This window comes from Pangasianodon hypophthalmus, chromosome 25, assembly GCF_027358585.1.
Source record: "Pangasianodon hypophthalmus isolate fPanHyp1 chromosome 25, fPanHyp1.pri, whole genome shotgun sequence".
Taxonomy (NCBI): Eukaryota; Metazoa; Chordata; class Actinopteri; order Siluriformes; family Pangasiidae; genus Pangasianodon; species Pangasianodon hypophthalmus.
In genome coordinates this window covers 14252889-14267530 of record NC_069734.1, presented here as the reverse complement: position 1 = coordinate 14267530, position 14642 = coordinate 14252889, and the positions used below count along the sequence as shown (strand labels likewise).

The window sequence follows — 14642 nt, the reverse complement described above, 5'->3', positions numbered from 1 at the left end:
CATTTCTTCAAACTCATACTACCAGAAGCAATCAATAATCAATTCTTCCCTGAGCACTGGCTATATACCTAAATCCTTTAAACTAGCAGTTACCAAACCCCTGGAGTTAAGGGAATGTCTCTCTCCTATCTCAGGTCTTATTTGACTGATCATTATCATTTTATAAATGTAAATGGTGACTTCTCTATGCATACTAAGGTAAGGTCTGGTGATCCACAAGGTTCTGTTTTAGGCCCACTGCCTTTTTCTCTACATATGCTACTTTTGGGTACAGTTATTCATAAACATGGTATTAGCTGTTATGCTGATGACACACAGACAGATGAGAGACACTAACTTAATAGAGTTGAGGAATGTGTAAAGGACATTAGACACTGGATCCTGATTAATGTCCTTCTACTTAGCTAGATAACTCATAGATTCTACTATCCAAAGTAGAGCAGCTGTCCATGTTCACATGTCCATGAAAGTCCCTTTCTTCTTTGCTTTGCTAGAAGTGAGATCATGGAAGATGGATATCGGTTGCCCTCTGTATAATGCCCTTTGGAGCAATCAAGATGTGATTGTAGTGAAAACTTTCAGCTTTAATTCAAGGGGTTTAACAAAAATATTGCATTAACCGTTTAGGAATTACAGACATTTTTTTTACATAGCTCCCCCATTTTCACAGGCTTAAAAGTAACAGGACAAGTGACTGATAAGCAGTTTCATGGCAAGGTTATTTCATAATAAATTAAGGAGATAACAGATCTGGAGTTGATTCCAGACCTGTGTTTAATTGCATTTGTTTAATTTGTTTAATCTGAGTTGATTCCAGTTTAATGTTCCACCTGTGTTTAATTTGCATTTGGTAGCTGTTCATGGGAACTCTCAATATGTGGTCCAAAGAGATGTCGATGCAAGTGAAGGAGGCCATCATTAGGCTGAAAAACAAAACTGACCTATCAGAGAGTTAGCAGAACCTTTAGGAGTGGCCAAATAAACAATTTGGTATATTCTTAATAAGGAATGCACTCGTGAGTTCAGCAACACCAAAAGGGGTCAACTACATCTTGATTACTTCATTTCAAGTCCATTCTAGTGGTGTACAGAAGCAAAATTCTGAAAATTGTGTCACTGTCCAAATACTTATGGACCCAACTGTATGGTTCCTATGATCAGGGGCTCACTCCTGTTGTAGAGTCAGGTCCATAAATATTGGGACATCGACACAATTCTAACATTTTTGGCTCTATACACCACCACAATGGATTTCAAATGAAATGAAGAAGATGTGCTTTAACTGCAGACTGTCAGCTTTAATTTGAGGGTATTTACATCCAAATCAGGTGAACGGTGTAGGAATTACAACAGTTTGCATATGTGCCTCCCACTTGTTAAGGGACCAAAAGTAATGGGACAATTGGCTTCTCAGCTGTTCCATGGCCAGGTGTGTGTTATTCCCTCATTATCCCAATTAGAATGAGCAGATAAAAGGTCCAGAGTTCATTTCAAGTGTGCTATTTGCATTTGGAATCTGTTGCTGTCAACTCTCAAGATGAGATCCAAAGAGCTGTCACTATCAGTGAAGCAAGCCATCATTAGGCTGAAAAAACAAAACAAACTCATCAGAGAGATAGCAAAAACATTAGGCATTGCCAAAACAACTGTTTGGAACATTCTTAAAAAGAAGGAACGCACCGGTGAGCTCAGCAACACCAAAAGACCCGGAAGACCACGGAAAACAACTGTGGTGGATGACCGAAGAATTATTTCCCTGGTGAAGAAAACACCCTTCACAACAGTTGGCCAGATCAAGAACACTCTCCGGGAGGTAGGTGTATGTGTGTCAAAGTCAACAATCAAGAGAAGACCTCACCAGAGTGAATACAGAGGGTTCACCACAAGATGTAAACCATTGGTGAGCCTCAAAAACAGGAAGGCCAGATTAGAGTTTGCCAAACGACATCTAAAAAAGCCTTCACAGTTCTGGAACAACATCCTATGGACAGATGAGACCAAGATCAACTTGTACCAGAGTGATGGGAAGAGAAGAGTATGGAGAAGGAATGGAACTGCTCATGATCCTAAGCATACCACCTCATCAGTGAAGCATGGTGGTAGTAGTCTCATGGCGTGGGCATGTATGGCTGCCAATGGAACTGGTTCTCTTGTATTTATTGATGATGTGACTGCTGACAAAAGCAGCAGGATGAATTCTGAACTGTTTCGGGCAATATTATCTGCTCATATTCAGCCAAATGCTTCAGAACTCATTGGACGGCGCTTCACAGTGCAGATGGACAATGACCCAAAGCATACTGCAAAAGCAACCAAAGAGTTTTTGAAGGGAAAGAAGTGGACTGTTATGCAATGGCCAAGTCAATCACCTGACCTGAATCCGATTGAGCATGCATTTCACAAAACTGAAGGGAAAATGCCCCAAGAACAAGCAGGAACTGAAGACAGTTGCAGTAGAGGCCTGGCAGAGCATCACCAGTGATAAAACCCAGCGTCTGGTGATGTCTATGCGTTCCAGACTTCGGGCTGTAATTGACTCCAAAGGATTTGCAACCAAGTGTTAAAAAGTGAAAGTTTGATTTATGATTATTATTCTGTCCCATTACTTTTGGTCCCTTAACAAGTGGGAGGCACATATGCAAACTGTTGTAATTCCTACACCGTTCACCTGATTTGGATGTAAATACCCTCAAATTAAAGCTGACAGTCTGCAGTTAAAGCACATCTTGTTCGTTTCATTTGAAATTCATTGTGGTGGTGTATAGAGCCAAAAATGTTAGAATTGTGTCAATGTCCCAATATTTATGGACCTGACTGTATATCTGAAGTGATAACTCAGTGTTGCTGTATTGCTGAAGTGTGCTCCCTCTGTAGAGGAAGAATGAACTTCTCTCCTTTTGATCTATATAATTATCTATTGGTTTCATTTGGCGAATAGGGAAAATTCTCCATAAATCAATCCTGGTGTCAGAAATGTCCCAAAAAAGACAAGGTAAGCATCTAAATTAAATTGTTCCTTACCTTTGTCAGATGGGATCCCCGACCTCACAACAGAGAGTAGATTGAATGGATCTAGCCAAGAGTTCATAAAGAAAAGGACTATAACCATCATTCCTGGAAGGAGTGGTGGAGTCCAGGTGACCCAAGAGGGGTCTGGTTTGAAATAAAGGCTGGGGCCATTCCTGGAAGGAGTTGTGGGGGTCCAGGTGACCCAAGAGGGGTATGGTTTGAAATATTAAGGACTACTGCCATTCCCAGAGGGAGTGGGGGAGGGTGGGGTGGTCTGGGAGACCCACAGCAGATGGAGAGAGGTTTACTCTTCAGCACTGTGATTGTGTGTGATTGAGTGTGCATAAGAATGTTTGACTGTGACTAACTGTGAATTTAGTAGTAAACTGCCATGGGAGGAAAGTATAGTAAAACAAAGGAAAAGTCACTTAGTGATGATTACTGCAAAGTCTCTTTGCATGCTAATTTGCCCGAATTTAATAAGAGCAAAGATAGTAGATCTACACCGTGTCCATTACTGCATCAGCCAGCCCACTTATCTGAGTCAGCTCAAAAACCTCAGTAGTGACCTAAAGCACCAAGGTTAGTAAAAGCTCCTAGACAAGCACAATCAAGGAAAGTGGTAGGATTCAGCCCTTGCAATTACAATGAAAGAACTCTCTGAACAGTGCAGTTCTACTGTAAGTCACACTTTAATGACAAGCCTAAAAACTGATGAGTAAACAAACTAAGACACAGTTGGTGCAGCATGAAGCATTAATGTTGAGGACTTGTAATACAGATAAACCATCCTGAGAAAATACGTTGTGTATTTTTGGAAGGAAGGTTCAACCTAGCTAAACATGTGAGTTTTCATAAGCATGTGTCTGCTACTGCAACTGTGCCCCTTTATCCAAAATTGACTCCTCTACCATCTGCACCTCCTGCTTATGTTGATACAGAATTTTTGGATATAGCCACTATCATGGCCCTATGAGAGCAGTCTTCTCCTCAACCACAACCCCTGTCTCAACTGACAGAAACTCCCACCTTCACACGTATAGAAGAGTTACAGTAACATATAGCTGCTCTCACTGAGCAATATCCTATACTACAGAAAAGGTTTCATAAGGAGAGGTTTAGCAAAAAAAATGCTTAAAAGCCTTCTGCAGAAATCAAACTGTGATTGTCTCATCTCACACACCCATCAATTTACAAGACAGAGATGTTCTATGTAAACTCAATGCTTGAATTCATTGTAAAGATGATGGTTTCTATTTAGAAGTCCCAGAAAATAATCTTTGGCAATTACAAATGTTTTCTGACTCTCTGTCAGACACTTTTGTGGACCTGCTTTTACCGCAAAATCCGATAACACAGCAATTTGCTCAAACATTAGAAAAGGTCAATCTGTCTGTCGCCTCTGCATTGTTAATACTTGAAACACTGTCTTGGTTACATTGTACTCTTTCTTATGTTCCAGGACCACTTGATTCTACGTATCAGCAAAAACTAGAATTGAAACTGCACATACTGTTTAGACTCAATATGATAAGGCTGCACTTTTAAAACTGATTTAATACACGAGCTGATGGAAAAGGTAGAAAACTCAAACCCGCATGTCTCTCTCCTTGCAATCCGGATGTTGTGCGCAACGTCTGGGTCCTATGATTTTGCTAATGACACAAATGAAAATTCAATCTAAGTTTGAAGCTTAAGCTGAATTTTTTTTGTCCTAAGTGAGAGACACTTCTTGCTGCATTTGTGACAATCACCACCCAAACAGGCTGTTGAACTCTGTATAACCTCCCCCACCTTAAACTGACATTTCACCACCACCTTTAAGTTAATTCTAACTTTTGGGCAAAACACTAGAATCGTGTTTGTATGATTCATCTCCCAAACCACATGTATTCACACTTAAGCGTGAAGTCCCACTCCCATGTGATACAGCCAGTCATTTCTTTACTATTACAACAAAATATTCTAATAGAGAGGAAAAATTCAGTGTAATCACTCTATTAATCAAGCAGTCATTCCCATTATACCCTTAGTGCCAAACAAGCTCTTAACAACCAGTCCAGTAACGCTTCGCATTTTACAGTAGAAGACTGTTATGCCTTTTTTTCTCAGTTCCATTGCACCAAGATAGTCTGTATCTGTTTGCTCTTACATATGATGGTAAGCATTACACGTGGACAATACAGAGAGTGCAACCATTTATGCAGCCGCTGCATAAAAAGGAACTTAGAGGACTTGGACATGTCTGAAGCTCTGATCCAGTTTACAGATGACCTACTTTTAGAGGTACAAGCTACGATGTGTGTCACAGACTCATTAAAACTCCTCTCCACATTACCTGGCAAATGTCTGATTGGCGTTGTCCGGTGGATGCGATCCGCTGTTGATCGTTCTGGTTGCTTGGGTACATCCTCTCCGCTCTGGCTCTGGATCCCTAGCGATGCTGATATTTTTACTATGTGGATCTTCAAGCCGCTGTTATGGATTATTCTATTCTTTGCCACCATCAGTACCTTTCCGCGACTGACGTACTCAGAGCTCTACCGACTCAGGTCTCGCTTGAGCATCGATCAACTTTATTCCGTCACCAGCAAGCACATCGTCCGGCATCCGAGATACACCCATCGTGGATCCCGTCGGAATTTTCACCACAGTACTGCAAATTCCATCCGCACATTTTGGTCCACTTTTCCTCGTACGCCTAAAAATATCGCTAGATCCGTAGACAGCAGTGTTCTAGTTCTCTGGCCAGCTCAACTTCACCTGCTGTTTCGGACTGTCTCAAATTCTCCCTTATTAATGTCTCTGCAATGATCTCTCAGCAATAAGGCCCCTTTTGTTCACGATCTCGTTGCAGACCTAAAACTTGATTTTATATGTCTTTTTATAGGGCTTTTTCTACCTAAACCAAACAGTACCATCTGGATTTGTTTACAACTGTAAACCCCGCGGGCGGGATCGCACTTATTTCTCGCGAGAACCTTAAAATCACCCCGGTTTCAGTGTCAGAACCATCGTCCTTCGAAATTCTGGCCGTCCAGCTTAATGTGTAACCCACCCAAATAATTGATGCTGTATCCTTAAGTATGTTCATATGCATATACATATAATATTTTTGTTGTTGTTGTTATTTCCCTTGCCTGATGTGTAAGATGTGTAAAACGTGTGTATATATATATACAATTTGTGTGTGTGTGTGGGACGAAAATAAGTAACGAAGCGCGACGATGGGTGATGACGTCACATGCGCGCCAGCTCGTTGAAGAGAGATGTAAGCCGCAGAATTTTATCCATCCTCGCGAATATTTTTCTAAATGGATGTCTGAACTGTTTTGTTGCATTAGGTAAGTCACAGTCATTCTTTATTTTCATAAATATTGTTTAAGTATTTTGTTGTTCATATGAGGAAATGTGGATGACTAATGCTATTCGTTAATCGGGTATAAAGTGTGCAATACAACGCATGTAAATTGTTGTCGCCGAATTAGTATGTTTGGTAAACCTGTTTGCACATTTATGTTATGGAAATAATGTTGTGAGTTTAAAAGTTTTATTGTTATATCCATATATGCTACGATGGGTGATGACACATGCGCGCCAGCTCGTTGAAGAGAGATGTGAGCCGCATGTGTGGCTATCACTCAATCTTATCCATCCTCGCGAATATTTTTCTAAATGGATGTCTGAACTGTTCTATTGCATTAGCGATTGGACGTTACATCGCAAGCTACTTGTGGACGTACTGGCTCAGTATTCTGTGATCGTGTTGGCTTCGCAGTGAGGGAGAGGCGCGCTGGATTACTACGGAGTAATTTCGTCATCAGAGGACTCAGCCTCAAGGAAGAGAAAGTTTCTTCGTCATCAAATTCTTGCAAAGACTCAGTAGGCATTCACACATTCGCATTGACTGAACTGAGCAAAACGCAGTCCTTTTTCATTCGGACTTCCATATATATATATATATAGAGAGAGAGAGAGAGAGAGAGAGAGGCTTAATCAATAATAAATAATTATAATTATATATATATATATGTTGACTAATTTATTATTATTTTTTTTGGATATTGCTGATTGATTCCTTTGTGTTCAATTGGTAGATTGTAAACAGCAAGGAATACTTTCATATGGTAATGTGCAAAGTGTTTAATTACAGATTATGCTGTTGATTGAAGTGAAAGTGAAGAAGTAATGCATTCAGTGAAGACAGTTACTGTTCAGTGAAACTGATTGTGTATGTTCCCTTCTATTCGTTCAGTTGGTTCTGAAGTCAAACTAAGTTCATTCAAGTGCAGACACACATATTAAGATACAATTATTAAGTATTTTATTAATTTTTGTTTTCATGGTGTGGGACCCTGAACCCGAAACTCCAAATACTATTGTTTATACGTATTTTGGTGAGCTCAGACCCAAGTAGATATTTTTCCTCCTTTCCTTTGATATTAACCTGACAAACAGGTTACAAATACATCCACTCCTACCATTGTTGTAGTGATTTATAGACCTCCTAAGCCCTGAACTCACGTCTATTTTAACAAGTTTGTGTGCTATGCCCCAATGTTATTTTAATGGGAGATTTTAATATTCATTTTGATAACCTCAACAGCACATTTTATAAAGATTTTAATACCCTCCTGGATAGTTTTGCGCTTAATCAGTTTATTAAATTCCCAGCATGCAATAAAGGTCACATCTTAGATTTAGTTTGTTGTTCTGGTGTCTTGCCATGTAATCTTAGTTCTACTGAACTTCCCATTTCTGATCACAAGCTTGTCTTTTTTTATGTCACTGTTCCCCTATCAAAATCTAAACTAGATCACCACATATCTTTTCATAACCTTGGCCCCCCTGAATACAGTCTTATTTATTCACTCCTCTCCATGGTATACCTCTGATCTTTGGCAGCTAAAAGCTCTGGGCTGTCGTTTGGAGCAGTTGTCAAAAAACAACTGGACTTACTATACATAAACAGATGTACTCTGATCACCTGATATGTTATAAGAGTGCACTCAATGCTGTCAAATCATCTTACTATGCTAACATTATTAGTTCTGGACAGAGTAATACACAGACCTTACTCTCCACCATCAACAATTTACTTAAGCCTCCAGAAAACACCTTTTCTTATTTCATTTCCACTAGTGTTCTGCCTTTTTGGAATTTTTAAGCTCCAAAATCACTAACATCCATCAACAACTGGCCTCTTCTACATCTGTGATGAGCTACTCCCCCTCATTGAATACTCCACTACTCTCTTGGCCTTCAAAACTTCATCAGTCGAGGATATCATGGAACTCATTACCATGTCCAAGTTGTCTACTTGCTCACTGGATCCCCTTCCTACTAGCCTGGGTAAAGCCTGGCTTCCCTCAATTTCCCGTATTATAACATCCATAATTAACTCTTCTCTGTTCACTGCCACTGTTCCCTCCTCATTAAGAATTGCTTCCATCACACCAATCCTGAAAAAACTGGTGCAGATCTTCAAGGTTCAAGGTTCTTTATTTGTCAATGCCACCATATGTGCATACATACAGAGGAATCGAAATACCATTTCTCTTCTCTCTTCTCAAGTGTTTACAGTCAATGCAGTCAGTGCAATATAGAACAGATTTTGTGTGAAGGTAACAGCAATGTACTTGTAATAAATAGATATAAATAAACAGAGTGAAAAATATATTGTAAACATCTGAATGAAAAATACATCTGAGTAAATGTAAACAGTGAATTCTGTTAAATACAAATATACTTCCAAAGGTGCAAATATACATGCAGATAAATGTAAATGTTCAATATACCTCTGAGTAAATGTAAACAGTGAATTCTGTTTATATACAATATACTCCCAAAGGTGCAAATATACATGCAATAAATGTAACGTTCAGTAGTTCTGGGTATAGAGTCCTATTGTAAGATGCAAGACAGAATAGCAGCAGTATGACAGTAGTGCAAAAAGACTGTAAAGTGTAAAAGTGCAAACAGTGTCAGATTTAAATAGTTTGTACATGTAACATTTTGAATAGGTGTTTGTAAAAATGTCCATGTGTGCAGAGTTCTGCAGAAGTATAAAGTGTCTTATGTGCAATGAAAGAAGTGTGGGGTGAGCTGGGATAATGGACAGAGTTCAGCATCCTGACAGCATCCTGACAGCTGTTAGAAAGCCTTGTGGAACGAGCCTGGAGGCTCCGGCACCTTCTCCCTGAAGGCAGTAGGCTGAAGTGGAGGTTTGACAGGTGTGAACCATCTGCTGCGGTGCTGATGGCTTTGCTAGTGAGGCGGGTGTGGAAGATATCCACAAGGGAGGGCAGAGAGACTCCGATGATCTTGCTGGCTGCATTCACTATGCGTTGCAGAGTCTTTCGACAGGAGGCAGTGCAGCCTCCGTACCACACAGTGATGCAGATGGTGAGAATGCTCTCAATGGTGCCCCGGTAGAAGGAGCACATGATAGGAGGTGGGACTCGTGCTTTCCTCAGTTGGCGAAGGAAGTAGAGGCGTGACTGAGCTTTCTTGGCCAGCGATGTGGTGTTCGTCACCCAGGAGAGGTCCTCAGAGATATGCACCCCTAGGAACTTGGTGCTGTTTACCCTCACGACTGCGGCACTGCACTATTGATGGTTAGTGGGGGGTGCAGTGGAGATCCTCTTCTGAAGTCAATGACAATTTCTATTCCCCATGTTGAGGAAGAGATTGTTGTCGTTACACCACTGGACCAGTCGGCTCACCTCGCTCCTGCAGTTGGCCTCATTGTTGTTGGTGATGAGGCCCACTACAGTCGTGTCGTCTGCAAACTTGATGATGTGGTTGGTACTGTAACTGGGTACACAATCATGGGTCAACAGGGTGAAGACCAGCGGGCTGAGCACGCACCCTTGTGGCGACCCTGTGCTTAGTGTGACGGTCTTAGATGTTTTTCCGCCAACCCGTACATTTTGTGGTCTTTCTGACTAGAAGTCCAGCACCCAGTTACAGAGAGGGGAGTTGAGTCCCAGGTGTCTTAGTTTGTTTATTAGCTGCTGGGGGATGATTGTGTTAAAGGCTGAGCTAAAATCCAGGAATAGCATACGCACATAGGAGTCTTTAGAGTCCAGGTGTGTAAGGGCTGGATGGAGAGCAGCTGAGATGGCATCTTCTGTGGACCTGTTGGTTCTGTATGCAAACTGGAACGGGTCATGGGAGGGAGGAAGAATGGAATCCTTGAGTTCTTCAGCACAATTCTTTAGAACGCGATCAGGTATGTTGTCTGGTCCAGCTGCCTTGCATGGGTTGATCCTCAGGAGGGTCTTTTTCACGCTGACTGGGGTCAGACACACAGCCTGCTCGTGTGGGAAAGGTGGGATCTTCTGTGCCGGTGTGTTGTTATAGGTCTCAAATTGGCCAAAGAATTCGTTGAGGCTGTTAAGCAGAGATATGTCACTGTCACAGGTAGGGGTTTATAGTCTGTTAGAGTTTGGATGCCTTGTCAGAGACTCTGTGTGTCTCTGGTGCTGCTGAAATGTCCAGATATTTTATTGCTGTATTGTTGTTTTGCTTCCCTGATTCCCCAGGACAAGTTGGCTCTTGCTAGGCCTGCAGTGTCACCGGCTCTAAAGGCTGCATCCCGTGCCCTCAGAAGCTTGTGCACTTCTCCTGTCAACCATGGTTTCTGGTTAGCCCGAATAGTGACGGTTTTTCTGTGTGTGACATCGTTGGTGCACTTTAAGATGTAAGCAGTAACAGCCTCAGTATATTCCTCTATGCCTATGTGGTTGTTGTAAGTTGCTGCTTCTTTGAAGATGTCCCAGTCTGTTGTGTCAAAGCAGTCTTCAAGGGCAGACTGGGCCCCCTCTGGCCACACACGTACCTCCTTCTTGGTTGGTCTGGTGACTCTCACCTTCGGTCTGTACGCAGGTCTAAGCAAGATGGTGATGTGGTCAGAGAGTCCAAGGTGGGGGAGGGGGGAGGCTTTGTATGCTTCTTTGCTATTTGTGTATGCTAAGTCAAATGTGTTAAACTTTCCCACAAGGGGCAATATGTGCTGATTAAGTTTTGGTAGAAAGGGCTGTAAATCGTGTGGGAAAGGTGGGATCTTCTGTGCCGGTGTGTTATAGGTCTCAAATCGGCCAAAGAATTCGTTGAGGCTGTTAAGCAGAGATATGTCACCGTCACAGGTCCGTGGTAGGGGTTTATAGTCTGTTAGAGTCTGGATGCCAGTAATGAGAAATCCGTCTGGGTGTGCTGTCTGTTGTTCGCTGATAGCTTGGTAACTAATTCACTGAATGCCTCGATTCGGTCGCTGTTGTTAGCACTGGGGGGGATGTAAACAGCGACGAGTAAAATCACTGTAAATTCCCTCGGTAGGTAGAAGGGTCGGCACTTGATAATAATAAACTCTACCAGCGGAGAACAGTGATTACGAACAACAGCAGCATTTTGGCACCAAGCATCGCTGATATTAACACAAACACCCCCGCCGCGAGTCTTTCCTCCCTCAACACAGACTTGGTCAGTGCAGTAGCATGTTAGCCCAGCTAGCTGGATAGCGGAGTCCGGTATGTTGTCATTTAACCACGTCTCCGTAAAGATGAAAACACAGCATTCTCTCACCTCACGTTACGCAGATCTTAGAAGTTGTATGTGGTCCATTTTATTATCCAGTGATCTTACATTTGCTAAAATGAGAGATGGTATCGTGAGTCTGTGTGGGCTAGCTGCTAGCCTAGCCCGGATGCCTCTGTGTTTGCCTCGCTTCTGCTTCCTCTCGCAGCGCTTTCGACGCCTCCTCTCTGGGTGAGGTGCCGCAAGCGAGGTCGGCGGTTTGGTCGGGTCAGCAGAATAAACCAAGGGCCCGAAGTTCCTCAGATACTGTGTTGTCCAAGATGTGGTTTATTGTCCTTGTTTCAATTTCCAAAAGCAAGTAGCGACTGTACCTAGCTTTGGACAGAGATGACGGCGAACTATGCGAACATGAACGTGAACAAAAACACTCGAAAATGCACAATTGAACACTGATGTCGGAGAGAGAGGGGCCGCTGTGTCCGTACACGCCGCCATCTTGTTTTGATCTTCATGATTTAAATAATTACTCGCCTATTTCCAATCTTCCTTTTATAGCAAATATTTTTGAATGGACAGTAGCATCTCAGCTCCAGGCTCACCTGCAAAGCAATAATCTTTACAAGCCATTTCAATCTGGTTTCCGTCCCGAACACAGCACTGAAACAGCCCTTGTTAAAATTATTAACGACCGCCTTCATGCTGCTGACTCCAGCCTTCTGACCATCTTCATCCATGGTAGCATTGTTACCATGTCCCATTCACTATTATTGGAACACCTGGCTGATATTGGGGCAAACAGCAATGCTCTTCTCTGGTTCTCATCCTACCTCAACAACAGAAAACAGTTTTTCCAAATCAAGAATGGTTAGACCCGCAAGGATCAGTGTTGGGACCACTCCTTTTTATCATCTACCCTTTGCCCCTTGGTCATATGCTCCGCCATCATGGAGTGCATTTTCACTGATATGCCGATGATACTCAGCGCCACAAAACCAAACACCTCCCTGACCCACCCCATCCCCATCCTCACTACCTGTCTTAGGACATTAAAACTCGGATGGCCAATAACCTCTTAAAACACAATGGCAATAAAAGTGAGGTTCTTCTAATTTGCTCTAAGCCCACGCTTTCCATAGCTTATTCATTATAATTATCTCATCTATATTATTGCTGTATCTATTTTAATTTCGCGTATCTATTTTAACAACGTTTGCTCTTAAAGCATGTTGTTTTTTCTTGTGGTACTGTGTCCTTGAGTGTTATGAAAGGCACCAACAAATAAAAATTTATTATTATTATTATTATTATTATTATTATTATTATTATTGCACCTCTTTGGCCAAGTTGCAGTTTGCATAGCCTTAGGTGCAATACTTATTCCATATCCTGTCAAAGGGACTGAGATCCATCTCCTCAGAGTGAAGAGAGGCACTACAAAGACTTCCTGTGCCTAAAACCAGCCATCACTGGATTCATGACTATGCTCTCCATCATCATGCACCGCATCCAAGTACTGAAAGACCAACCAAACAGGATAAAGTGGACAGACAAACAGACTGTTAACATTTATACAGACTCCCCATTCCCCAGTGACCCTAGTCACTCATAGTATTAGATTATTATCATCACCAGATGGGACTGTATAGTATATTAGCAAGTAAAACATCTTGATTATAGTCACATTTTATGTAGTATTTCCTGTTATAAGATTACAACAAACCAAATGTATATGATTCTAGACATTTTTACTAATTGCAAGCTTGAAATAGTCTTGTTCTAGTGGCAGATAATTTTTCTAAATTAAGCATTTATTGCTTAAGAAGCATAAAGAAGCAAAATTATCTGCCAATAGAATAAGAAAATGTAAAACTTGAAATGGGCAAAAGTATATAAAAACACACTGAATAATCTTATATTTGACTTGTAATAATATCATAAGAAATATTAGATATAATGCATGGTCAAAAGTGTGTAGAAACCTGACCATGACACTCATATGTGCTTGCTGAACATCCTATTCTAAGGGCATGGCATTAAATGAAGTTTGCTGCCAAAATAGCCTCCACTCTTGTGGGAAGGCTTTCCACTAGATTTTGGAATGTTGCTGTGAGGACTTGTTCCCTTTTATCTACAACAGCTTTCATCCCTAGGGTGTTCAATGGGGTTAAGGTGGTATTTGTAATGGGGTGATTGAGTGCTTCCAAACCAACTTTGGCAAAGGTCCTTATGGACCTTGCTTTGTGCTCAGGGACATTGTCATGCTTTAGGCTAGGCCCCTTAGTAAAGAGAAATTGTAATGCTACAGCATACAAAGATAATCTACACAATCATGTGCCTCTAACTTTGTGGCAAAATTTTGGGGACGGCCCACATATGGGGTCATGTTCAGGTATCCACATACTTTTGGCCTTTGGCCTTATAGTATACATTTGTCCATATTCAAGATACACTATATGGCCAAAAGTGTGTGGTCACCTGACCATCACACCCATATATGTGCTTTTTGAACATCCCATTCCAGATTTAACCCTCCTGTTCTGTTATAACCTCCCCTCTTATGGGAAGGCTTTCCACTATATTTTGGAACATGGCTGTGGGGGTTTGCCCATTCAGACACAAGTGCATTAATGAGGTCAGGCACTGATGTAAGGGGAGGAAGCCTGGGGTGGATTCGGCATTGCAGTTCATCCCAAAGGTGTTCAGTGGGGTTGAGGTCAGGGCTTTGTGCAGGTCACTGAAGTTTTTCCACTCCAACCTTGGCAAACAATAGGGCCTTTCGCACCGCTTTAGTTCCAGAACTAAATTTACAGTACTAAAGTACTGGGCGATTTTGCGCGAACTATTTCCCAGTACCGTTTAAAGGGTTGCATTCGCACTGACAGTGGGCACCAGGAAGTGACGTAAGCTGGTCGACAGCGACGTCATTTGTGCGCAGCGTTCAACAACGGAAACGAAGAAGAACAACGTAAAAAACAACTGGAGGATGGAGGATGCTGTGATTGGAGCTGTGTTTTTGTTGTGTCTCGCGTCCATCTATCGCTGTTCTCCATACTTGCGAAATAAGTTGACACTACAGTATGTTTACACGGCGTTTT

The 14642-nt window shown here is 41.8% G+C and overlaps 1 protein-coding gene across 8 annotated transcripts in view; it reads right to left on the bottom strand.

The window, feature by feature from the left end:
* Positions 1–14642, bottom strand: part of filip1l (filamin A interacting protein 1-like) — a 109058-nt gene that overhangs the window by 89624 nt on the left and 4792 nt on the right. Inside the window, exon 1 of one of the 8 annotated variants that reach the window (XM_026947767.3) lies at positions 5348–6162. The exons of 6 other annotated variants lie outside the window; for them this stretch is intronic. In XM_026947767.3, the coding sequence (XP_026803568.1) occupies positions 5348–5419 (72 nt within the window). In that variant the 5' untranslated portion in view covers positions 5420–6162. Of the gene's footprint in view, positions 1–5347; positions 6163–14642 lie in introns of those variants that run through there. One more of the 8 variants, XM_026947768.3, reaches the window with a different exon arrangement.